This window comes from Salvelinus fontinalis, chromosome 35 (assembly GCF_029448725.1).
Source record: "Salvelinus fontinalis isolate EN_2023a chromosome 35, ASM2944872v1, whole genome shotgun sequence".
Classification (NCBI taxonomy): Eukaryota; Metazoa; Chordata; class Actinopteri; order Salmoniformes; family Salmonidae; genus Salvelinus; species Salvelinus fontinalis.
The window spans coordinates 20,960,543-20,987,152 of record NC_074699.1 but is presented as its reverse complement, the minus strand read 5'-3'; the positions used below and the strand labels follow the sequence as shown (position 1 = coordinate 20,987,152).

At 43.1% G+C, this 26,610-nt stretch overlaps 2 protein-coding genes across 4 annotated transcripts; one reads left to right on the top strand and one right to left on the bottom strand.

The window, feature by feature from the left end:
* The first annotated feature begins 38 nt into the window (after positions 1-38).
* On the top strand, positions 39-11,668 carry LOC129834518 (conserved oligomeric Golgi complex subunit 4-like). 3 transcript variants are annotated; one of them, XM_055899584.1, is made up of 19 exons: positions 40-234; positions 721-803; positions 1,101-1,215; positions 4,922-5,096; positions 5,801-5,994; positions 6,085-6,190; positions 6,304-6,461; positions 6,553-6,611; positions 6,742-6,875; positions 6,981-7,099; positions 7,298-7,464; positions 7,612-7,777; positions 8,159-8,221; positions 8,304-8,417; positions 8,675-8,767; positions 8,835-8,918; positions 9,030-9,131; positions 9,493-9,621; positions 11,100-11,668. In XM_055899584.1, exons 1-19 carry the CDS (start codon positions 46-48, stop codon positions 11,232-11,234), a joined length of 2,385 nt encoding a protein of 794 aa, XP_055755559.1. In that variant the 5' UTR covers positions 40-45; the 3' UTR covers positions 11,235-11,668. The 3 variants fall into 3 exon arrangements, with proteins under 3 accessions (XP_055755558.1, XP_055755559.1, XP_055755560.1); XM_055899583.1 differs by having other exon boundaries at positions 39-234; positions 8,835-9,131; XM_055899585.1 differs by lacking the exon at positions 40-234 and adding an exon at positions 303-398 and having other exon boundaries at positions 8,835-9,131.
* Positions 11,669-12,467: 799 nt separating this feature from the next.
* On the bottom strand, positions 12,468-26,102 carry LOC129834520 (guanine nucleotide-binding protein G(o) subunit alpha-like). Its single transcript, XM_055899589.1, has 8 exons — positions 25,635-26,102; positions 25,425-25,467; positions 17,809-17,950; positions 17,355-17,515; positions 16,634-16,762; positions 16,383-16,512; positions 16,135-16,288; positions 12,468-15,967 (listed from the first exon to the last, which is right to left on the bottom strand). Exons 1-8 carry the CDS (start codon positions 25,750-25,752, stop codon positions 15,780-15,782), a joined length of 1,065 nt encoding a protein of 354 aa, XP_055755564.1. The 5' UTR covers positions 25,753-26,102; the 3' UTR covers positions 12,468-15,779.
* Positions 26,103-26,610: the final 508 nt, after the last annotated feature.

Here is a 26,610-nt window from a genome sequence, read left to right as displayed (position 1 = left end):
CATTGTTAAATCCAGCTAAATAGCGACGCCTATCGGTTTCAGGAAATGTGCCGGTGCACGTACGGAGCGAGCAAACGGGGAAGTGACACGTTTTCTGTTTGTGAGGCAAAGATGGCAGAGAGCAGCCCCATAGTACGTTCTGCATGTGTATCTGCCGTGAGCATGGAGGCTATCTCAGCTCTGACGGAGCTGGATGATCTGGAGCGGGTCTATCAGCAGCTCTGCACCGAGGAGGTGAGCATTCACCCAGCGGGCAGCTGTAGGGATGCAAAGATGTACCCCTAGACTATGTTAGCATAGCTAGCTAAACCAGAAACATAATTCTCTGTCATAATATTCTATCTGCCTTATAAACTGGGTGGGTCAAGCCCTGAATGCTGATTGGCCGTATACCATGGGTATGACAAAAAAAATACTTGTTTACTAATTACGTTGGTAACCAGTTTATAATAGCAATAATGCATCTCGGGGGTCTGTGGTATATGGCCAATATACCACGGCTAAGGACAGTGTCCAGGCACTCTGCGTGCTTAAGAACAGCCCTTAGCCGTGGTATATTGGTTATATACCACACCTCCTCAGGCCTGGTTGCTTAATTATCCATTGCCATTATCTATTGATAATCCTATTATCTATTGATCAACCTATAATGACTGAAGCCACAGAGCGCTGTGCGTGCGTGTGAGAGAGACTGACAGTCTTTGTGTTCATCTACCACAGAAAAAGGTGGAGACTGAGCTGGAGAAATTGGTTGTGCAGCAGGGGAACATTGACACCAAGATGCTCGCTCTTCAAAGGATGGGGTAAGTGTGTGTACTTTAGAGAGGGTGAGAGAAGTTTCACTGTCTATGAGTACATACCCTACATCCCAATAATCTAGAGAGGTTTCTTTCCTTATTTCCTTTTCTTCGTTTGCACTGGTGTGGAAGAGATGGACTCTGGGAAAAGCGATATCTGGTAGACATTCACCAGTGTAATTTCAACAATTTCTAATCATTATAGATGAAGGAAAGGAGATTAGTAGTGGAAGCTACTGTAAACTATTGAGAGAAATACCATGTCTAATCCAATATGAATTTTCCTGTCACGTTGTCCCCCAGGCCCAACCTGCAGCTGATAGGAGGAGATGCCAGTCAGCTGTCTGGCATGATTACATTCACGTGCAGCCTGGCAGAGAATGTCAGCAGCAAAGTCCGCCAGCTAGACCTGGCAAAGGTACTGTCTACAGACACGCTATTTACACCCACATAGACTCACTCACAGAAAGCATGTTTCCAACCACAGTATTTATGCGAGTAAAGTCATACCATATAAAAAAAAATCACAACAGCTGTGATGGAAACAAGAAGTTTCGGTACAATTTTTTTAAATGTAAACAGATAATTTGTTCATTTGACATGGTGGATCTTTTTGTGTCTGTAAAATAAATTATGTGAGAAATGGTGGTGGAAATGCCTTTATGCGCAAATATTGACATCATATTTTTGTTTGTATTTATTATGGATCCCCATTAGCTGCTGCTGTGGCCTGTGTGCCCTCAGGCCACTACTCTACTACCACATCTACAACACTCTTTGTGCTCCCTCTTTGTGCACCTGACCACACGACTGAACAGTAGTCCAGGTGTGACAAAATTAGGTCCTGTAGAACCTGCCTTATTGATAGTGCTGTTAAGAAGGCAGAGAAGAGCTTTATTATGGATAGACTTCTCCCAATCTTAGCTACTGTTGTATCAATATGTTTTGACCATTGACAGTTTACAATCCAGGGTTACTACAAACAGGGCTTTACTATTCTTAGGTAACGGAATGACTTTTGCTTCCCTCCAGGCCTGAGGGCACACATTTTCTAGTAAGCTTAAATTCAAGATGTGTCAATATCGTTCGCTATTATCCTCAGTAATTTTCCATCGAAGTTGTCAGATCCCAGTGGCTTGTCATTGTTGATAGACAACAATCATTTTTTTCACCTCTTCCACACTCACTCATTTTATGGAATTCAAAATTACAAGGCTTGTCTTTAATAATTTGGTCAGATATACTTAGATGTTTAGTGTCAGCGTTTGTTGCTGGCATGTCATGCCTTAGTTTGCTAATCTTGCCAATGAAAAAATAATTAAAGTAGTTGGTAATATCAGTGTGTTTTGAGATGACTTAGCCATCTGATTCAATGAATGATGGAGCTGAGTTTGCCCTTTTGCCCAAAATTTCATTTTTTCACTTCACTTTTCACTTTTTACTATCATTCTTTGTAATTTATCTTTGTTTCATAGTGTAGTTTCTTCTTTTGTACTGCATACAATAGCTGTGGGATCAGCAGAGGCATTCAGGGCAGTAAGAGGGACATAAATTATGTTACCTACATTGTGTCTTCCAATGCTCCTGGGATAATATTAATTTGCTGAAGAATTTTGACAACTCAGTGACACAATGGTAGGGATTAACTGAGCTGGGCTTTGAGTCATTGATAAGTCATTGTCTCAATGCAGCCTTATAATGCTGTGAAAGGATCAAGGAACCCAAATGATTTGAGTGGGCCCCATCCTCCTTATAAAAATAGTTTTGTTTCCAGAAGGTATAAAAATTGTCAAATGTTACACCCACAGAGCTGCAGTAGTCTCGTAGCCAGATATGGAGGGCTAAAAGTATGCTGAACCGTTCAATGCCACGATTTAGGGAGGGCAGAGGGCCAGATATTATGCGGCGTTTGTTGGTGCAAGTAGTGACCATCATATCGAAGTAAACTTGGAGACACGCAATGATATGGTGTGTGGAAATCCAGTTGAAGTTGTACGTTTACATACAGCTTAGCCAAATACAGTTAAACTCAGTTTTTCACAATTCCTGACATTTAATCCAAGTAAAAATTCCCTGTCTTAGGTCAGTTAGGATCACCACTTTATTTTAAGAATGTGAAATGTCAGAATAATAGTAGAGAGAATTATTTATTTCAGCTTTTACTTCTTTCATCACATTCCCAGTGGGTCAGAAGTTTGCATACACTCAATTAGTATTTGGTAGCATTGCCTTTTAAATTGTTTAACTTGGGTCAAACGTTTCACACAAGCTTCCCACAATAAGGTTAGTTTAGGCCCATTCCTCCTGACAGAGCTGGTGTAACTGAGTCAGGTTTGTAGGCCTCCTTGCTCGCACACGCTTTTTCAGTTCTGCCCACAAATTTTCTATAGGATTGAGGTCAGGGCTTTGTGATGGCCACTCCAATTCCTTGACTTTGTTGTCCTTAAGCCATTTTGCCACAACTTTGGAAGTATGCTTGGGGTCAATGTCCATTTGGAAGACCCATTTGCGACCAAGCTTTAACATCCTGCCTGATGTCTTGAGATGTTGCTTCAATATATCCACATAATTTTCCTGCCTCATGATGCCATCTATTTTGTGAAGTGCACCAGTCCTTCCTGCAGCAAAGCACCCCTACAACATGATGATGCTGCCACCCCCTTGCTTCACGGTTGGGATGGTGTTCTTCGGCTTGCAACCCCCCCCCCCTTTTTCCTCCAAACATAACGATGGTCATTATGGCCAAACAGTTATATTTTTGTTTCATCAGACCAGAGGACATTTCTCCAAAAAGTACGATCTTTGTCCCCATGTGCAGTTGCAAACCGTAGTCTGGCTTTTTTTATGGCGGTTTTGGAGCAGTGGCTTCTTCCTTGCTGAGCAGCCTTTCAGGTTATGTCGACTCGTTTTACTGTGGATATAGATACTTTCGTACCTGTTTCCTCCAGCATCTTCACAAGGTCCTTTGCTGTTGTTCTGGGATTGATTTGCACTTTTCGCACCAAAGTACGTTCATCTCTAGGAGACAGAACGCGTCTACTTCCTGAGCGGTATGACGGCTGAGTGGTCCCATGGTGTTTATACTTGTGTACTATTGTTTGTACAGATGAACGTGGTACCTTCAGGCGTTTGGAAATTGCTCCCAAGGATGAACCAGACTTGTGGAGGTCTACAATTTATTTTCTGAGGTCTTGACTGATTTCTTTTGATTTTCCCATGATGTCAAGCAAAGAGGCACTGCGTTTGAAGGTAGGCCTTGAATTACATCCACAGGTACAGCTCCAAATGACTCAAATGATGTCAATTACCCTATCAGAAGCTTCTAAAGCCATGACATCATTTTCTGGAATTTTCCAAGCTGTTTAAAGGCACAGTCAACTTAGTGTATGTAAACTTCTGACCCACTGGAATTGTGATATTATAAGTGAAATAATCTGTCTGTTAACAATTGTTGGAAAAATTACTTGTGTCATGCACAAAGTAGATGTCCTAACTGACTTGCCAAAACTATAGTTTGTTAACAAGAAATTTGTGGAGTGGTTGAAAAACGTGTTTTAATGACTCCAACCTAAGTGTATGACTTCAACTGTAAGTTATGATGAACTTCACAGGGTGATGAAAGTGCATGGTGATGAGCTTGATGCTCCTTTCCAATAAATATTGAGGGTCTTATTCTGGTGACATGATGATCGATGCTTAACTGCTATTTGACTAATAAAAAATATTCTCGCTCTTATTCAAAATAATCTCATAATGTAGACTAGCCTAGATGTATCTGCAAACTGTTGGCTAGATTGAACTTTCAATTTTTTTTCAGTGCATGACAACTTAAGCGGAAATGTACATTTTGTGTACACTACGTCACCACGCACTGATTTTTATCCACAATAAGTCAGATTTCCACTGGTGGGGAAATGCATATATCTTCTTAATGCAGATTTTTGAACATTCGCATCGAAATCTGTTGGCAACTGGATGGAAACCTAGCTAATCACACACTTACTGTATGTGTGTACACAAATCAGGATTATAGGCCGTTAACCAAGGGATTAGGAAATAAAATGATGTTCCTATCAGCTCCAATGAGTGATGTAATGACGCACTGTTTGTATGTGTGTTCACAGACCCGGCTTTATAAGGTTATCCAGCGGGCTGATGACATCCTGGACCTGAAGTTCTGCACAGACGGCGTTCAGACGGCGCTACACAATGAGGACTACGAACAGGCTGCTGCCCACATCCACCGCTACCTTTCTCTTGACCAATCAGTCATTGAGCTAAGCCGCCAGGGAGAAGAGAGTAAGGATGCCCCTATGTTCCACCACACCTCACAACTAGGGTTGTAAAATTCTGGGATCTTTCAATAATTTCCTTGATTTTCTAGAAAACTCGGTTGGAATGAGCTGAAAATCCAGAATCCTCCAAACAGGATTTCTGGAAATCCAGGGAATTTATTGAAAGCTCCCGTAATTTTGCAACCCTACTTACAACACGCTTCCTTATAGTGCAGGGGTGGGTAATCATTTTGTATCGAGGGCCGCATCGGGATTTCTAAATTCAACCGAGGGCCGCAGTTGTTTTGGGTTCGATTTTGTTTTGTCAAAATAAATGATTACCGTATTAGTTATTTAAAAATTGAAAGGTCCATTATCATTTCTACATACTTTCTATCTGGTTCTAGATGTTCATATTTTGTAGGGATGCACCGATGTGGGATTTTTTATTTGATGACCTTTTAACCATTCTAGCACAGATAGAAACTTGGTTGCAGTTTGTATGTTCATAAGGGTAATAAGAAAATATGTCAAATGACTTGAATATGGGAAAGGTGTAGAACATTTTTGAATTTGGATCACAAAGTTACTGAAAAGCATTGGAAAGTTCAGGAAATCAGGGAAGCTCATCAGGTAATGTGCAGAAAGTAAGATCTCCATTGCTTTCAGTTTTTGTCACAGTCCCTTCTAAAGTGTTCTGTGCGGTCTTTGATACTATTTTCTGCTCAGGCAGTGCTGTGGACGCTAGCCTGGCCATGCTTCAAGAGGCAGAGCAGCGATTGAAAGTCCTGGTTGCGGAGAGACTGGATGAGGCTATTACCAGGGGTGATCTAGCTCAGGTGGAAAGATTCTTTAAAATCTTCCCTCTGCTTGGCCTCCACGATCAAGGCCTGGCTCGCTTTGGCCAGTACCTCTGCAGCCAGGTGAGTGGCGTTGTCCATGCAATAGTGTGTGTGTGAGTGTTAATGCTTGTGCATTTTGTTTATCTTCACAATCGTCTTTTTCTCTCTCAGCTGGCCTCTAAAGCAGATGAGAACCTGCTCTTGGCTGTGGGAGGAGAGCTGGGAGAGAGGAGAGCTGCTCTGGTCTTTGCTGACACCCTGACTCTGCTGCTGGAGGGTGAGAGACTGACCATAATGATGGTGTCTTTTTAGACATGTCTGTAAACGTGTTGGTTTGTGTGTGTGCATAGGAAAATAGAATTGGTGGAAAATATTTAGTGTGTGTTTCAGGCATAGCTCGTGTTGTGGAGACCCACCAGCCCATCGTAGAGACGTACTACGGTCCAGGCTACCTGTATACTCTCATCACTCACCTGCAGCAGGAGTGTGACCGACAGGCCCAGAAAGTAGTTGACAAGTTCATCCAACAGAGAGACTACCACAACAAGGTCTGTGTGTCAATTGCATTCAATTAATTAGATCTTTAAATGACAGACTATATTAAGAAAGTGTTATTAAATTGAATGTCTCTGCTTGCAGTTTCAAATCGTCCAGAGCAGCATGATGAAGAGTGTGCCCACTGAGAGGATTGAACCCAGGTCAGTGTGAGAGTTCAGCCTACTTTATTTCAACAGCATTACTCAATGTCATCTTTTGGTGTAGAGGACAATGCATGTGTACTATGCGTATTTATGTTGCGTTTCACCTGTGTTTCACCTGTGTGTGTAGGGAGCTGGATCCTGTATTACTGGAAGTCACTCTGATGAATGCCAGGTCGGAGCTTTACTTAAGATTCCTGCGCCGTCGCATGATGGCCGACTTTGAGGTTGGGGATGCTATGGCAACACCTGGCATCGTCCAAGGTAAGACACCCAGCACACACACACTCAACGTACACACTTCTAAAACCCTGTACACATGTTGTTGACTGTGTTAGTAAGTTTGGTTGTCTTTGTTTCTTGCTACAGAGCACAAGCATAATGTGGAGAAACTGCTGAAACACTGCATGCTGGGCCAGCTCATGCAGGAGCTGATTGGCTACTACATTCCAATGGAGGAGTACTACATGAGGGAGACCGTCAGCAAGGTTAGCCACCACTTCTAACTATACAGCAGGGGTTTCATTTATCCCTGAATCAGCCCCTCATTAGAAGGAAAATAATGAAAACCAGCAATGCTGTCGACCTCAAACCTGGATCTGATTACCATTGATACACAGTATACATATGTAACCACACAATAGTAATAATGATTATATTAATTCCCTTTGCCCCTCACTTCTTAGGCTGTAGCTATGGATACATATGAGAAGGGTCAGCTAACATCTAGCATGGTGGATGACTGTTTCTACATTGTGAAGAAGTGCATCAGCAGAGCCCTGTCCAGCTCCAGCATTGACTGCCTGTGTGCCATGATCAACCACTCAACCTCAGTTCTAGAGTCTGACTTCAGGTAGACAGTAGTAGACAAACAATCATTTGAACGCTCATTTGAATCTCCTTCTAGCTCTCACACCTTCCTTTTTCTCTCTGTCTTCCACCAACCCATGCTTCTCTCTCACTCCTCCTCTCTCCCCCCCTTTCTCTCTGTCTCTCTCAGGGAGGTGTTGTATAATAAGCTGAGGCAGGGCTTCCCTGCGACCACGCTGCAGGACATCCAGCGTGGGGTGAGCAGTGCAGTGAGTCTGATGCAGAGCAGCCTGCAGCAGGGCAAGTTCAACAACCTGGGTATCGACAGCGCAGAGGTCGCCAAGGCTGCCTTCCTGGTGAGGGACTTGTGTACACACACAAACGTTTACCGTCACACACACAAACACTTACCGACACACACAAACGCTTACCGTCACACACACAAACACTTACCGTCACACACAAACGCTTACCGTCACACACACAAACGCTTACCGTCACACACACAAACACTTACCGTCACACACAAACACTTACCGTCACACACAAACACTTACCGCCAAACTGAGCATTGAAAGCACAGAAAATGCCAAGGCATCGTTCCTGGTAAGAAACACACACAGTCTAAAACACAAACCGGTCACAGAGAGCACACTAAGGCAGCATTCCTGATGATAAACACGTAACAGACAACAGACACATAAATTCACTCACACCCATCTTTCTTTCTATCTCAGGTGACTCTGAATAACGTGGAGGTGTGTAGCGAGAACATCACCACTCTGAAGAGGAACCTGGAGGTGCTAAAGAGTAACATTTCAGTAAGACACATTATGTGTAGTATACCACAGATAATGATGCTTTCCTCTCTCTCTTTCTCAGAGTGATTGCTCCAAGTTGTTCACTCAGGGGGCGGGATCAGGAGAGCAAGCTAAGATTGACAGCTGTCTGTCAGACCTCGTCAACACATCCAGCAAGTTCAAGGATCTCTTGCAGGTTGGAGGACGCAGAAATATACTCAGATCAGAGAGACACATGATCTGTCTCTGTGCAGTTGTGTTAAGGGGGTCTTTGACCTCATTTTGCAAGTAATACTAGTAAAAGTAGTAGTACTAGCAGCAACATTTATTTGTAAGTCACAGTGATAAACTGAATTGTGTACCAATTTACATGCATAGACAATATACAACTACAAAATGTCATCAGTGTGTCTAATCTGTATGGAGTAGAACTAACTCAGTTGTGACCCTCAGGAGGGCCTGACAGAGCTGAACACCACAGCCATCAAGCCTCAGGTCAAACCGTGGATCAGCAGCTTCCTGTCCATCTCACACAACATAGAGGAGGTACAAACACACACACTAGGCCACACCCTTTCCCCCCAGTGTGTGACTGTACTGTTTTTTTGTGCAGGAGGAGTTTAATGAGTACGAGGCCAACGACCCATGGGTCCAGCAGCTCATCGTCAACCTCGAGCAGCTCATGGCAGAGTTCAAGGTAACCATGGTTCTGCTTAGCCTCAGAAATAAATATCTTACATTAGCATTTTACAAGCTATTTATTTTCTCTTCTCCCCCTCTTTATAATCTCTCTGTCTTGTTCTCTCAGGCGGGGCTCTCTTCAGTTATCTACGACACACTGACCAGCCTCATGACCAGTTTGGTCTCCATGGAGATGGAGAAGACCGTCCTGAAGTGCACTTTCAGCAGGGTAAGATATCCCAAGCCTGGCCACAGGGTGGCATCACACCTACCGCATGCACATCTGTGACGTAATGATAAGAGGCCCTCTTTTAATGTTTTATTTATGATTCCAGAAGGATGGTAGATGAAGCTTTTTTCCCCTTGGCATCTGCCTCTTTAAGCAGTGTGTGTGCTGTAATTTAGTGCAACTATAATAAAGCATTTTATTGCAGGCTACGTATCCCCTCTTTCTGTCTCTGGGATGTTCTCCGTTTGATCCTTTGATCATTTTTGATGTGGTCAATGTTTAAATATTTAATTGCTGGTCTGGATACCTTTTTTCAGTTTCATGCTCTTGATTTGAACCCCTTATTGCACCTGTCTCTTAGCTGGGAGGGCTTCAGTTTGATAAGGAGCTGCGTTCTCTGGTGGCCTATCTCACTACTGTCACCACCTGGACTATTAGGGACAAGTTTGCTCGGCTCACTCAGATGGCCACCATCCTCAACCTGGAGCGGGTAATCTGCAGTATACACACACACACACATTTCTCAACCCACAAGCAATCCTCAACCCAGACACAATCACATAGATGGGTTCATACATGTTACGTTACAGCCTTATTTCTACAACTTGATTGGAGTCCACCTGTGGTAAATTCAATTGATTGGACATGATTTGGAAAGGCACACACCTGTCAATATAGGGTCCCACAGTTGACAATGCATGTTAAAGCAAAAACCAAGCCATGAGGTCGGGGGAATTGTTCGTAGAGCTCCAAGACAGGATTGTGTCGAGTCACAGATCTGGGGAAAGGTACCAAAACATTTCTGCAGATTTTAAGGTCCCCAAGAACACAGTGGCCTCCATCATTCTTAATTGGAAGGAGTTTGGAACCACCAAGTCTCTTCCTAGAGCTGGCCTTCCGGCCAAACTGAGCAATCAGGGGATAAGGGCCTTGGTCAGGGAGGTGACAAAAAACCCAATGGTCACTGACTGAGCTCCAGAGTTCCTCTGTGGAGATGGGAGAACCTTCCAGAAGGAAAACCATCTCTGCAGCACTTCACCAATCAGGCCTTTATGGTAGAGTGGCGAGACGGAAGCCACTCCTCAGTAAAAGGCACATGACAGGCCACTTTGAGTTTGCCAAAAGGCACCTAAAGGACTCCCAGGCCATGATAAACAAGATTCTCTGGTCTGATGAAACCAAGATTGAACTCTTTGGGCTGAATGCCAAGTGTCTGGAGGAAACCTTGAACCATCCCTACGTGAAGCATGCAGCATCATGCTGTGGGAATGTTTTTCAGCGGCAGGGACTGGGAGAATAGTCAGGATCGAGGGAAAGATGAACGAAGCAAAGTACAGAGGGATCCTTGATGAAAACCTGCTCCAGAGTGCTCATAACCTCAGACTGGGGTGAAGGTTAATCTTCCAACAGGACAACGACCCTAAGCACACAGCCAAGACAACGCAGCAGTGGCTTTGGGACAAGTCTCTGAATGTCCTTGAGTGGCTCAGCCAGTGCCCGGACTTAAACTCGATCGAACATCTCTGGAGAGACCTGAAAATTTCTGTGCAGCGACACTCCCCATCCAACCTGACAGAGCTTGAGAGGATCTGCAGAGAAGAATGGGAGAAACTCCACAAATACAGGTGTGCCAAGCTTGTAGTGTCATATCCAAGAAGACTTGAGGCTGTAATCGCTGCCAACAAAGTACTGAGTAATGGGTCTGAATACTTATGTAAATGTATTATTTCAGTTTTTTCTTTTTAATAAACCTGTTTTTGCTTTGTCATTATTGGGTATTGTGTGTAGATTGATTAGGGGGGTAACTATTTAATACATTTTAGAATAAGGCTGTAACGTAAAAAAATGTGGAAAAAGCTGACGTCTAATACTTTCAGATCTATTTACCACTGACCTCTCATTTTGTACTTTCATGTCTCTGTATACACAGGCCTGTTCTCAGAACTGTGTATGTTTTTGTATTTCTAGGTAACAGAGATCCTGGATTACTGGGGTCCGAACTCTGGTCCTCTAACGTGGCGTCTGACCCCAGCGGAGGTCCGGCAGGTTCTGGCGCTCCGCATCGATTTCCGCAGTGAGGACATCAAGAGGCTCCGCCTCTAACTCTGCTACCTAGAGACTGTGCTGGTGCACATGTTACATGTTACATGGGACTAGACTCATGCTGATTGGTCTTTGAGGAAAAAGAGGAGTGTGCAGGTGGATCCCCTGAGAGGAAGTCCCTGCTGCTTCTGACCTCTGCTGGCTTCATAGGAGGAGGAAGAGGTTGCCCCTAACTACAGATACAGGGATAGATATTTGTTTAACCCCCAAATGGTTGCAGTTAGGTTTGAGGGTAGGGAGATCTGATCCTAGATCTGTAGTTAATGCTACTTCTAATTCTAGCGGCCTCATACCACCAATCAGAGCTAGGAGTAACAGCAGTAATGGAACTATGGGATTGTGGAACAGTGGGATTATGGATTTGAGCCTTTTGGCTTGGATTAGTAAATATTATGTAACATATTAAATGTAAAATATTAAAGTGTTCTCTCAAAGATGTCTTTTTATGTCATTAATTTATATTGAAAGCCCATCCCTTTAATGGAATCCATCATATTGAAACGGGGCACGCAGGGACAGACGAGCGCTATACTCTGGCGGAGAGGATCTCAAGGATCTCGCCTATGTTTTCTGACACTGAAATGACCCAGTAATGAACATCGCATCCATCAAACTAACAGAACCAGGTCAGACGGCTGATCTAGACTCATCATTCAATATATAAATAACACATTTTAATTGATGACAGTCTAATCTAGAAGATAGACCACTATCTTAGAAAATGGAATTCTGTTGATAGCTGCTACTTTCCAATATTTCCTGACATGATGTTCCATACATATGTAGATGGCAAAGTCTTAGGGCTAGATTCAATGCGATCTGCCCTTTTTGGCCATGCACTCTTTAAAGGCAATGTTTCCATTTCCGTGGAGACCGCATTCACGGTAAACGCTGCATACGTCAGCTCAATCGGAAATTATCTTTAAATGTCAATGGCGCTATAATGCAGATCGGATTGAATCTAGGCCTTATGCTCTCATGAGGCATATAAGACCTGTTTTCAGTCTGAAATCTACCCCTGGACACTTCTGGTAGATCTGAGAGGATTAGACATGTAGGCAGTATGGAGGAAAGTCCACCGATCCAACCATAAGAGTCAATGGAGCTATTACCATATTGCACCCATCCGATCATTTCAGATCAATGAGAATATGAGAAGAGCTTGAGGGTTGATTTCAAACAAAGCACTGGGAGAAAGACAGACGTGAAAAAGATACTCAATATGGCCGTGGGAATAGTTAGGAAAAGTGTGGCTTTAATGTAAACACAACATTCGATTGGCTCAGCACAAACATTCCACATGAGAGAGCAACCAATAATCTACGGAGGAGGAAGGGGTACAGAACAAAAGCATTCACAGTAAAAAAAAAAGAAATCTGGTATAATCATATATATACAGTACGGTGTTTAAGGTGAAAATGGAAAGGGGGATTGAGAGAAATGAGGAACGACACGTGATAGAGAGGGTATAGAGGGATAGGACGCATCTTCAGGTGCACAGGTGAATGAGTGGAGAGCAGTACTTTTCCTCTGTGAAAATAGAGAACGTGACAGCCGGGGTTTGACTGTGGCCTGCTCAGGGTTAAGAGGTCAGGGGATAGGGGTTAGGGTTAACCCAAACTCCCCACTGAGAGACTGCTGCTGAATTCCAACTCTACCCCAGCCCCTGCCGCTTGGACATGTCTGTAGATCTAAAACGATTGAGTGTGTATATATATATATATATACACACAAGCAAGGTGGCAAAAATACCACCCACTCTATCAGAAGAGAAGGTGACGCAATTACCATATTACCTAACCCATTCATGTCCTTGTACTATATTATCAAATGTAGCACTGAACAAATTCTATTTGGTGTAAATGCATTACATTTGGTGATAACATAGTTAGTACAAGTGTCTAGACATGCCACTTTGACGTTTTAAGATTGTCATTATCTATCATACCTCCAACGTTGGGATTTTGAGACAATAAAAATCATTAAAATGACTTCAGCAAATGTATTTTGAAATGCAATTCAGAATGATATAGTTTAAAAGTATAAAGTATTGTTCTGTGACCTGTTTAAGCCCAAATATGCCAAATAGATGATTCAACTCTTTGTTGTTTGTGAACTACAGCCGTTTCTGTGTCATACTATATTTAGTCTTTGGACACATGGGGTTATTGTATTTTACACATTACACAAATCATGTCATGTGAATACATGTTCAAATGATCAGATCTTAATCACTTTTGGTATATAGATTGTCCAGACCAATATAAATATGAAAACAATATTGAAAGAAATCCACTCACTCTCTCACACACACACCTCTAGAATACATGCAGTATTTCCAAATCCAATGGAGACTGCAGAGAGAAACATTTTACAACTGGTGTGCATTGATGTCTGTGGCGTGTATACACACGCGTGTGCTTGTGAGAGAGGGAGAGAAAGAGAGAGAGAAAGAGGGTGAATGCTGTAGCAGGCCTCAATCGCCATTGACTTACATTGGATTTGCATATGCTGTATAATATACTCTAGGAGTGTGTGGATTTCTTTAGATATTGTTTTTATATATATTGGTCGAGACAATTATTAAAATTTGAACATGTTCTGAGAATCAGATAAAAAATCTCATAAAATGACTCCATTGAATTTGCTTGTGAGATAGAGAGGGTGTGGATTTCTTTAGATGTTGTTTTAATATTTATATCTTGGTCCAGACAATCTATATAGCAAAAATGATTAAGATGTGAACATGTTTAAGATCTGAGAAAGAGGGACAATGCTGTAAAATCACTCACTCTCCAGTCTCTATTGACTTGCATTTGATGGGCTTATACTGCATGCACTCTAGGGGTGTGTGTGTGTGTGTGGATTTCTTTAGGTATTTTTTAAACGCTTTGGTCGATGTAAAAAAAAATCTTCAGATTTGTCCATCAGTAAACTCAGAGAACATGTGTACTAAAGAATATTATACATTTCCATTATGGACATGAAAAGGTTAAACCAATCAAATCCTTTCAAATCTACAGGAATGCCTAGAGAGGGTAGTATGAATGGATTTGGAATTCAGCATGCTTGCTCACAAGGGTCATCCTGAGCTAAGCACTGTGTGGCTTATCTAATCTACAAATTACCTCAACTTCAAAATAACTGAGCATTCACATATTAATGTTTTATTACATAAAGAGCACCTAGGAAGACCCTTTTGAACAAGCAGAGAGACTGGTCAGTGGTCTGTGGCTGTCCTCTCCTAAAACTACAAATCTGTATGGACTAGTGAGTGAAAACAACACGGTGGAAACCTATCCAGTCCTTTCATCTCAGTGATAAGTGATAAGTGAGAGGAGACCAGGAGACAACCATATGATACATCACTGACCAGTGGACTTGAGTGTGCAAGTCTAAAATGATAACCTATTCCCCATATTATGTACTACTTTTGAAGAAGTAGTACACTACATGGGAGGTGACATTTGAGACGGTCCATCAGAGCAGCTCTAGACCCTCTGAGACTGAGACAGGAAGTGGTGTTCCACCGGTCTGACAGGACAGGAAATAAATATGTGGCACGGGATTCTAGGAGGTAGGAGGAAGCATGGAGGGCATGAGGTTGAAATAAAATCCATAGATAATTTGATGATAATAAAGCGTTTGTGTCCCTTCAATTGCATTATATTGTAAAGATAGTGTGAAAGTGATCAATGATCTCTAATTCTATTCCCTTATCTGTCATGCTCAGAAGGTTGGCACTGATATCACACTTTCCCGACACAGATATATCATTGGCTGACATGCATTTCATCACACTGCAGGAGGCCAATGGCAGAGCCTGCCACACAAACAGAACCCCCCCCCCCCCCCCCCCCCCCCCCTTTCTGGATGTTTGAAAGAGAGAGGAATAAAACAGAGCAGAAGGAGCTCATGTAGAGCAGCCCTGTGTGAGTCCAACAGAGGGGGGCTCTATCCAACGCTGGACAGAACCCCCACTACGAGCCCCAGCCACCAGTACCTCCCCTATTACATCATCACCTAGAGCACAACATCACCTCTGCAAACGGAGCACCAAGGGGTACATTCATTGTGGCTCAATGTTCTGGATGTTGCAGATAGAGATGTAATGTATAGAACTGACACAAATCTCTATCGCTAGGAAAAGAGGACCTTCTCCGCTCTATGCATAACATTTCTATCTATTTATTTCTATCTATTTGTTGCGAAACATGGCACGAAAACAGAATATACCCCTTGGACCTCCCCTTTTCTGATTTACATCTTACAGTTGTTCACACAATCAACAAAACATGAAAGACATTCAATAGGAAATACATGTTGATAACAAATAAACAAAAGAGGGGTGGTGGAATTCTGAAATTAAAAAAAGGAATAGAGGAACAAAACATGGCAAAGAATCCGTCGTGGTGTCTGGCGGCAGCTCTTTGAGTCCCTTTGGACGTGTAGATTTACATAATTATGCCTTTTAGTATCATCAAAATTATTATTATTATTAACCACCTCACGCCCTCCAATGCAACCTCTGTGCAGGGCTAGGCCTCAGTATAAGCCACACCCCCTCAGGTTGTCGGCGATGATGATGTCAGTGACTGCGTCAAACACTACCTGGATGTTTCCTGTGTCAGTGGCACAGGTCAGGTGACAGTAGATTTCCTTGTTGGGCGAACGGCTCTTACTCTCAAATTGCACCTGAATGTATGCGGTAGCATCATCATAAGTGTTAGCACCTATGGGGGAATTGGGAGCAAAGGTGGGTGAGGGCGAGAGAGAGGAGAAAGAAGAGTGGGAGAGGAAGAGAGATACAGCGCCAGAGAGTGAGAGAGACTTACGACCATCTGTTCTGCATGTGTGTCTGTCTGAGTTTGTGTATATGCGGACTGTAGGGAAGTCTTACCTGTATATTCAGGGAAACAGATACTCAGTGGTGACTTCTTAATCTTCTCCTCGAAAAGATCCTTCTTGTTGAGGAAGAGGATGATGGAGGTGTCGATGAAGAACTTGTTGTTACAGATAGAGTCAAAGAGCATGAGGGACTCGTGCATGCGATTCTGCAGAAAATACCAAATAAGACAGATGAGATGCATGTTTGAGAATATGTGTGGTGTGTTTGTGAGTAGTATGAAGTGTGTGTGAAGTACTTACAGTTGTTTCGTCCTCATGCAGAACCTGATCATAGCCACTTAACGCCACACAGAAGATAATGGCCGTCACATCCTCAAAGCAGTGGATCCACTTCTTTCTCTCTGACCTCTGACCTCCAACATCAAACAGCCTGAAAGAAACATAAGAGTTATAAATGTACCATAACATACACTACAAATATGCTACAAACAAATATACTGGACTGGTTGTGTACTGTATGTGTAAACCTATGTGTGTGTGGTGGGTCTAACCTAAAGTGCAGGTTTTTGAAGGTGAAATGGGTCTCCACGATCCCAGTGGTCTTGACTCGGGTTCTCAGGATGTCCTGCTCGGTGGGCTGGTAGTCAGCAGCACCAATACGGTCTAAACTGTTCAGGTAGCTAATAAGAGAAAGAAGGAAGTAGAGGGGGAAATGGAAACAGGAGGGAGGGTGGGAGCGGAGGGGAGGGGAGGGGAGGGGAGGTAGAGCTTCAATAATAACCTCTTAGAAAAACCTAAAAGGGTTCTGCGGCTGTCCACATAGGAAAACCCTTTGAAGAACCCTTTTTGGTTGCAGGTAAAACCCTTTTGGTTCCAAGTAGAACCCTTTCCACAGAGGGCTCTACATGGAACCCAAAAGGGTTCTATCTGGAACCAAAAAGGGTTGTATCTAAAACCAAAAAGGGTTCTCCTATGCGGACAGCCGAAGAACCCTTTTGGAACCCTTTTTTCTAAGAGTGTAGAGCTACAAAAATACAGTGCGAAGACTAACCTTTGCACTGTAAAGACTAACCAACGCAGTCACTTCAAAGACTAACCTTTGCACTGTGTTACTGTTCAAGAACAGGCAGCTAATGGACTCAAAATCCAATTTCCAATATGTTATGTAACTGGAACTTTCTCACAAATCGTTCATTAACGTCAAAACATGAATTATGCTTAATTTAAAGTTTCATGCATTCCGATATGCTTGGTCCCTTAGTGTGTACTCACTAGGCAGCGGAGTCATTGAGCTGGTACTCCCTGGCCCTATTGAAACACTCCTGGGTCCCCGCATCAGCCCACAGACGCTTCATAGCTGTCAGCAGCTCTGCTGAGTAGGGCTCTGTGTCCTCCATACGAGTGACCACATCACACACCAGCTTAGCATCCGCCTGGACACACACATACATAAGATATTATGTACAAAAGATATGACGATGCATCAGCACACACACACACACACACACGCACACAAGCACACATACACAAACAAAAACACATGCATAGATTTATTAAGACACATATGAGCTGAAGACTGTATAGCTGAATTCCTGGATGTGTACCACCATACCCCACTGGAAACATTGAAGTCTGCTTTGCAGTGCACTTTGAAGTAAGGTTAAGAAAGGGCCATTGGTTGTACACTATGGATAAATACTACCCTGTGCAGGGAGCATGTACCCACCTTTCTGTCCTTGTCTGCGTACTCGATGCCCAGAGAGTCCATAGCTCGGAGGACGGCAGCCAAACTCTGGATGGTGTTGCTGTAGACCACAGGCTTATACTGCTTCACATCATCCCCAGAAAAGCCATCCTCATGGATAATCCTGCATACACACACATCAGAACACATACAAAATAACACACACATCAGAACACATACAAAATAACACACACACACACGTACTGTACGTAGGCTAAGTGTGCGTGCATGAGCGCACACACACAAACATTCACACTTCAGTGAACCCACATTTCAGCAGACGCTTTAGTGTATGTGCATCTGTACGCGCGTGCATGTGACCAAGAACAGAGTTGTCTCTGAGTATCAAGCAGCACCTGCTCCTTTGCACACACCCAAATACACGCAGCACATCAATGGGTGCCACCCACCTTCTCTTTTCTTCCCTCTTTCACACACAAACACTCACTCACACCTCAGCAGCATCAGCAGCAGCCAATATAGCCACTTTAGGTTTCACATTTGTAATGACAAAGGTGGTCTGTACATTTAAACCACTCAACAACATTGACGTGAAACGTTCCGATATTGAGGATCAGATTATAAATCCATTACACCAGCCTAGTCTGGAATACACTTCAGAAATTGGGGCGGCAGGTAGCCTAGTGGTTAGAGTGTTGGACTACTAACCAAAGGTTGCAAGATCAAATCCCGGAGCTAACAAGGTAAAAATCTGTCGTTCTACCCTTGAACAAGGCAGTTAACCCACTGTTCCTAGGCAATCACTGCAAGTAAGAAAATGTTCTTAACTGACTTGCCTAGTTAAATAAATAAAAATAAGTATACCATTGACTTCAAAAGGTGCATAATCCATAGGTATGAAGATCTTATTCTTACAAAGTAAGGTGGTTCACACATTACGTAACACATTTTTAAAACGACTTCTCAGACAGAGTTCAGTCTGTCAAATCGGAGGGCCTGTTGTCCGGACCTCTGGCAGTCTCTATGGCGGTACCACAGGGTTCAATTCTCGGGCCGACTCTTTTCTCTGTATACATCAATGATGTCGCTCTTGCTGCGGGTGATTCCCAGATCCACCTCTATGCAGACAACACCATTCTGTATACATCTGGCCCTTCTTTGGACACTGTGTTATCTAACCTCCAAAAGAGCTTCAATGCCATACAACACTCCTTCCGTGGCCTCCAATTGCTCTTAAACGCTAGTAAAACCATAAGTATGCTCTTCAACCGTTCTCTGCCCGCCCGACTAGCATCACTACTCTGGACGGTTCTGACTTAGAATATGTGGACAACTACAAATACCTAGGTGTCTGGCTAGACTGTATACTCTCCTTCCAGACTCATATTAAACATCTCCAATCCAAAATTAAATCTATAATCGGCTTCCTATTTCATAACAAAGCCTCCTTCACTCACGCCGCCAAACATTCCCTCGTAAAATTGACTATCCTACCGATCCTCGACTTCAGCGATGTCATTTACAAAATAGCATCCAATACTCTACTCAGCAAACTGGATGCAGTCTATCACAGTACCATCCGTTTTGTCACCAAAGCCCCATATACACCACCCACAACTGCGACCTGTATGCTCTAGTCGGCTGGCCCTCGCTACATATTCGTCGCCAGACCCACTGGCTCCAGGTCATCTATAAGTCTATGCTAGGTAAAGCTCCGCCTTATCTCAGCTCACTGGTCACGATAACAACACCCACCCGTAGCACGCCCTCCAGCAGTTATATCTCACTAGTCATCCCCAAAGCCAACACCCCATTTGGCCGCCTTTCCTTCCAGTTCTCTGCTGCCAATGACTAGAACGATTTGCAAAAATTGCTGAAGCTGGAGACTTATATTTCCCTCACTAACTTTAAACATCAGCTATCTGAGCAGCTAACCGATCGCTGCAGCTGTACATAGCCCATCTGTAAATAGCCCACCCAATCCCCATATTGTTTATATTTACTTTTCTGCTCTTTTGCACACCAGTATGTCTACTTGCACATCATCATCTGCTCATCTATCACTCCAGTGTTAATTTGCTAAATTGTAATTACTCCGCTACTGTGGCCTATTTATTGCCTTACCTCCTCACGCCATTTGCACACACTGTATATAGACTTTTTTTTTCTTTCTATTGTGTTATTGACTGTACGCTTGTTTATTCCATGTGTAACTCTGTGTTGTTGTTTGTGTCGCACTGCTTTGCTTTATCTTGGCCAGGTCGCAGTTGTAAATGAGAACTTGTTCTCAACTAGCCTACCTGGTTAAATAAAGGTTAAAAAAATAAATAAAATAATAATAATGTAAATGACCTTTTCTTCAATTTTTTTATTTTCACAAATGTTCAAGATGCATTGCCTTCCTCAGTATGTGCCTTTATTAATGTGTGTGTACCACTTTGCTAGTCTGTACTAGTACACTATGATCAAGTTCTATTAAAACATACTTGCTTTTTAATAATTAAAGGTGTTGGTTTTTAATAATACAGATTGCTGTATACCATTATCCATTTACCTTGCTACATACAAACACACACACACACTTTTTTTCTAATTTGGCACACAGAAACAAGAGTCCATGATTAACTTGGTCAAAGAAAATGACCACGATTGGCCTATAGATGACGCTGTTATAAACAGTCTCACTTAAAACCCTCATATCCGCCGCCCGTTTGACCTAGACACTTGAAACTTTGCATGTAGGTGTCTTTCCGCAAGCTGAACAAATTTGCTACAAGGACCCATAAGGTCCTATAGGATAGATTTTCCTCCATTTTGGAAATTTGTGAAATTTGTGTTTCCTTAGTTTGAGAAAACCTAAGGGATTGGTTAAGTAATGGCTGAGTTATTGATAAATCCACTTCACAATGGCCTATCAGTTTGAAACATTAACATAATGAACCATGTTAAGTTTGCCATTGATATCTTTAAAAAAATTAACAATTCACTATGTAACGCTAATGCATAAAATAATCACAAAAAAATCTTCTTCTCATGGACTAAAAGTCAGATTCACTCCAAATATGGTCTTTGGACTCATCACAATAGTCCCTAAAGAGTTTGAGAAAATAACATTGATGAATTCAAAGATGGCCACATGTAGATGCATATTAGCACATAGGCTAAAATGCTAAAATATGCTAAAAATACTTTAAACTGTCACGCCCTGACCTTAGAGAACCTTTATATGTCTCTATTTTGGTTTGGTCAGGGTGTGATTTGGGTGGGCATTCTACGTTCATTATTTCTAGGTTTTGTATTTCTTTGTTTCTGGCTGAGTGTGGTTCCCAGTCAGAAGTAGCTGTCTATCGTTGTCTCTGATTGGGGATCATACTTAGACAGCCCTTTTCCCCTCCTTCTGTGTGGGATCTTGTTCTTTGTTTGTGTGCAGGTAGTTTGCACATCGAAGCTGTTCGGTCGTTGTATTCTTTATTGTTTTGTCCTTTCAAAGTTTCACTTCGTGATTAAATTATGTGGAACTCAAAGAATGCTGCACCTTGGTCTCTTCCTTCCGACGACACCCGTTACACAAACATCTTCTACTTATGAACCATAGGACCAAATGACACCAAATTTGGAATGTAGGCCCATAGTACTTGCCTTAACTTAGTTTGAGAAAAGATCAAAAGATGGCTGAGTTATTGACAAATCAAGAGTCTGTAAATCCACTCTGATCTTGTGTCCTTTCTGTCATCCTGAGAACCCCGTTTATTGCTGGTAGCGGCTATACTACATGGCCAAAAGTATGTGGACATTCCTTAAAATTAGTGTATTCAGCTATTTCATTGCTGATAGGTGTATAAAATCGAACACACAGCCATACAATCTCCATAGACAAAAACATTGACAATAGAGTGGCCCGTAATGAAGAGCTCAGTGACTTTCTACGGGACACCGTCATAGGATGACACCTTGCCAACAAGTCAATTTTGTCAAATTTCCTCTGCCCTGCTAGAGCTGCCCTGGTCAACTGTAAGTGCTGTTATTGTGAAGTGGCAACGTCTAGGAGCAACAACGGCTCAGCAGCGAAGTGGTAGGCCACACAACCTCACAGAATGGGACCGCCGAGTGCTGAAGCACATAACACGTAAAAACCGTCTGTCCTCGGTTGCAACACTCACTACTGAGTACCAAACTGCCTCTGGAAGCAATGTCAGCACAATAACTGTTTGATGGAAGCTTCATGAAATTGGTTTTCATGGCCGAGTAGCCGCACACAAGCCTAAGATCACCATGTGCAATGCCAAGCGTTGGCTGGAGTGGTGTAAAGCTTACCGCCATTGGACTCTGGAGCAGTGGAAACGCGTTCTCTGGAGAGATGTATCACTCTTCACCATTTGGCAGTCCGAAGGACGACTCTGAGTTTGGAGGATGCCAGGATAACGCTACCTGCCCCAATGCAGAGTGCCAACTGTAAAGTTTGGTGGAGGAAGAATAATGGTCTGGGGATGTTTTTCGTGGTTCGGGCTAGGCCCCTTAGTACCAGTGAAGGGAAATCTTAACACTACAGCATACAATGACATTCTAGACAATTCTGTGGTTCCAACTTTGTGGCAACAGTTTGGGGAAGGTATTTTCCTGTTTCAGCGTACACAAAGCTAGGTCCATACATACATACAGTGGGGCAAAAAAGTATTTAGTCAGCCACCAATTGTGCAAGTTCTCCCACTTAAAAATCCAGAAAATCACATTGTAGGATTTTTTATGAATTTATTTGCAAATTATGGTGGAAAATAAGTATTTGGTCACCTACAAACAAGCAAGATTTCTGGCTCTCACAGACCTGTAACTTCGTCTTTAAGAGGCTCCTCTGTCCTCCACTCGTTACCTGTATTAATGGCACCTGTTTGAACTTGTTATCAGTATAAAAGACACCTGTCCACAACCTCAAACAGTCACATTCCAAACTCCACTATGGCCAAGACCAAAGAGCTGTCAAAGGACACCAGAAACAAAATTGTAGACCTGCACCAGGCTGGGAAGACTGAATCTGCAATAGGTAAGCAGCTTGGTTTGAAGAAATCAACTGTGGGAGCAATTATTAGGAAATGGAAGACATACAAGACCACTGATAATCTCCCTCGATCTGGGGCTCCACGCAAGATCTCACCCCGTGGGGTCAAAATGATCACAAGAACGGTGAGCAAAAATTCCAGAACCACACGGGGGGACCTAGTGAATGACCTGCAGAGAGCTGGGACCAAAGTAACAAAGCCTACCATCAGTAAAACACTACGCCGCCAGGGACTCAAATCCTGCAGTGCCAGACGTGTCCCCCTGCTTAAACCAGTACATGTCCAGGCCCGTCTGAAGTTTGCTAGAGAGCATTTGGATGATACAGAAGAAGATTGGGAGAATGTCATATGGTCAGATGAAACAAAAATAGAACTTTTTGGTAAAAACTCAACTCGTCGTGTTTGGAGGACACTGAGTTGCATCCAAAGAACACCATACCTACTGTGAAGCATGGGGGTGGTAACATCATGCTTTGGGGCTGTTTTTCTGCAAAGGGACCAGGACGACTGATCCGTGTAAAGGAAAGAATGAATGGGGCCATCTATCGTGAGATTTTGAGTGAAAACCTCCTTCCATCAGCAAGGGCATTGAAGATGAAACGTGGCGGGGTCTTTCAGCATGACAATGATCCCAAACACACCGCCCGGGCAACGAAGGAGTGGCTTCGTAAGAAGCATTTCAAGGTCCTGGAGTGGCCTAGCCAGTCTCCAGATCTCAACCCCATAGAAAATCTTTGGAGGGAGTTGAAAGTCTGTGTTGCCCAGCAACAGCCCCAAAACATCACTGCTCTAGAAGAGATCTGCATGGAGGAATGGGCCAAAATACCAGCAACAGTGTGTGAAAACCTTGTGAAGACTTACAGAAAACGTTTGACCTCTGTCATTGCCAACAAAGGGTATATAACAAAGTATTGAGATAAACTTTTGTTATTGACCAAATACTTATTTTCCACCATAATTTGCAAATAAATTCATTAAAAATCCTACACTGTGATTTTCTGGATTTTTTTCCCTCATTTTGTCTGTCATAGTTGAAGTGTACCTATGATGAAAATTACAGGCCTCTCTCATCTTTTTAAGTGGGAGAACTTGCACAATTGGTGGCTGACTAAATACTTTTTTGCCCCACTGTACATGGTCTGTTGAGATCAGTGTGGAAGAACTTGACTGGCCTGCACAGAGCCCTGACCTCAACTCCATCGAACACCTTTGGGATGAATTGGAATGCTGACTGCAAGCCAGGCCTAATCGCCCAACATCAGTGCCCAACCTCACTAATGCTCTTGTGGCTGAATGGAAGCAAGTCCCCGCAGCAATGTTCCAACATCTAGTGGAAAGCTTTCCCAGAAAAGTGGAGTCTGTTATAGCAGCAAAGGGCGGACCAACTCCATGTAATGCCTATGATTTATTTTTGAATGAGGTTATTATTATATTATTATTATTATTACACTCCTTTTTAAAATATGATATCTCAAGGGGTTTATCGTGTAAATAAAATTCTGGCAAATAAACGTATGGATGTAAGCACATCCAGACACACACCATTATCAATATACATACATACAAAACTACACAAATGCACACACGTGTACACACACAAGGAGCCAATGCTAGCTCTGCTCCAGGATCAGTTTTTCCTGTCCCGATCCTGGCATTATATAATATAACCAATGTAACATATGTAGTACACAACAGAAGCCTCTCCTGAGCGATGCTTTTGGGTAACTATCTGTACCGCTAGGGAGAACCACCAGGATAATTAAATATGGAGAGAGTGCTAGAATGGAAGGAAACAGAGTGGAGTAGAGGGAGTAGTGTGTGTGTGATGGAAAAAGCAGGGTGTGTGTGGGGCAGATGAGTGTGTGCTGAGGTACAGTGAATGCACTGAACCCAACATTTTTGAAATTGTGGATTTTTGAGAGGATGTCTGCATAGCAACAGCCATGTTTTATTATGTGCATGAAATTATTATATAATGTGCTTTTCTGGTTGGGCCCTGGATACAGAGGTCTTCTTTAAAGAAGAAATCTAGTAACAGGGTTTAGAAAAGAACACTGATTTAGATGAGAGAGTGGTTTAGATGAGAAAGGGAAAGGTTTAGATGAGGTTTTAGATGACATATTTTCTCAGTAAATCCGCGTTATAGGCAAAGTACTCTCAGCGATATCAGGCACTTAAGGCCATTAAGATTAAACCAGAGATATTTGCTAATGGAGCTGTAGTGGAGTGACCTCACTAATACACACATACACACACATTGGATGCACACAAACACACACACACACACACACACACACACAGTCACAAACACCGATGTATTCGCCATCCCTCTTTATCGATAGATGCATGAAAAACCTTTGGGTAAATTTCAGCACCACGTCAGTGGACAGCACCCCTGCGGCCTGCTACTGACCGTGAGCACCGCCTCCGATTACCGTCTACAGGAGGTGCTCGAATCACCGGCAGAGGTACGGCCTTTGAGGAAACATGGCGGAGCTAGCGGCTCAGCCTCACTATGGGCAGGGCAGGCGCAATCTCAGGCCTCGTCAAAGACGCCTATTTCAGAAAAAAAACAGCACTTACTTCATCTGTTTGACGATGGTGCTTTTGCCCGATTCTCCTCCCCCTAAAGGGAATAGAGAGCAGAGTGAGAGTCGGTTGTCTTTAGGGGGACATGACATCAGGACCACGGAGAGCGCCTGACGCCCCGGCCCGGCCCGGCTCTCTGCAATCTACATCAACATCAACCGAACCGTGCTGAACGGGCAGTCCCCGTTATAAACGGTGTCTTACCAAGCAGTAGCAGTTTCACTTCCTTTGCGGCAGTGACTCCATCATCCTTCAGGTTTTTCTCGATGGCTTTGCTCCTGTCCAGAGCAGCGCGCTCCTCAGCGCTGAGTGTACATCCCATGTCTAGAGCCGAATGAACAATCCCTTCTCCTCTATTCCGCCCTGTCCCTCGCCGACTCAATCTGTATGTTTGTCTCTCGCTCTCGCTCGTTCAGTCTGCTACAGCATGAGGCCCGGATTGAGGGCAAATAAAGCCGGGTCAGAACAGGGTTTTTTCTCCGTGCCTCTATTGATTGCGCTCCGTCCCTCTTGGGGCGGGGGTGGGTCGTTGTGTTCGAGCCTCGGGGCTGGGGGTCTCTATAGGGCGGCACTGATGACAGCGAGCGCGAGCGATCTCATCGTTCAATCTCTTCACAATAACCGACAGAGGAGGGGAAGGGAGGCAGTGTGCGCGAGACTCACCTAGCGCAGACAATCTCGTTGACGTCAGAGCCAAGGCAGGCGCTAATCGTCCGATGCGACCACATTCAAACGGGGATTTTAAAGACACATTTTGCTTCGTGGAATGATTTCGCTGAATATACAATGTATAATAGGCCTTTTTATTACATAAAAGGCGTGGTCTCGCACGATACTGGAAGTGGGCTATTCTTGTCTTCCGTGTCCTTATTGACTGTATAATCCACTAGGAGTGGGTAGACATTAGCCTATAACTTTAGCCTTTTTACATTTGACATTTTATTCATTCATCCAGAGCGATTTACAGGAGCAATTAGGGTTAAGGTCCTAGCTCATGTAATGTCAACAGCAACAATAGACTACACAAGGTAGTACAACACAATATCATAAAATTTAAATTGTATTAATTATTAATCTAGCAATTGTTTTTATCCTGTGTGTGTGTGTGTTATGTTGCTTACATGTATGTATTGATGAGTGCGTGGGCGTGTGTTTATGTCTGCAGTGCAATATGTGTAAA

Coding starts and splice junctions, on each gene's coding strand:
- LOC129834520 (XM_055899589.1), bottom strand. CDS start 25,752: ATGGGATGTACACTCAGCGCTGAGGAGCGCGCTGCTCTGGACAGGAGC. Junction 25,468..25,634: donor AGTGAAACTGCTACTGCTTG/GTAAGACACCGT, acceptor TATTCCCTTTAG/GGGGAGGAGAATCGGGCAAA. Junction 16,513..16,633: donor TTCAAAAACCTGCACTTTAG/GTTAGACCCACC, acceptor TGTTTCTTTCAG/GCTGTTTGATGTTGGAGGTC.
- LOC129834518 (XM_055899583.1), top strand. CDS start 46: ATGTGCCGGTGCACGTACGGAGCGAGCAAACGGGGAAGTGACACGTTT. Junction 5,995..6,084: donor GCCAGTACCTCTGCAGCCAG/GTGAGTGGCGTT, acceptor TTTCTCTCTCAG/CTGGCCTCTAAAGCAGATGA. Junction 6,191..6,303: donor CCTGACTCTGCTGCTGGAGG/GTGAGAGACTGA, acceptor TGTGTGTTTCAG/GCATAGCTCGTGTTGTGGAG.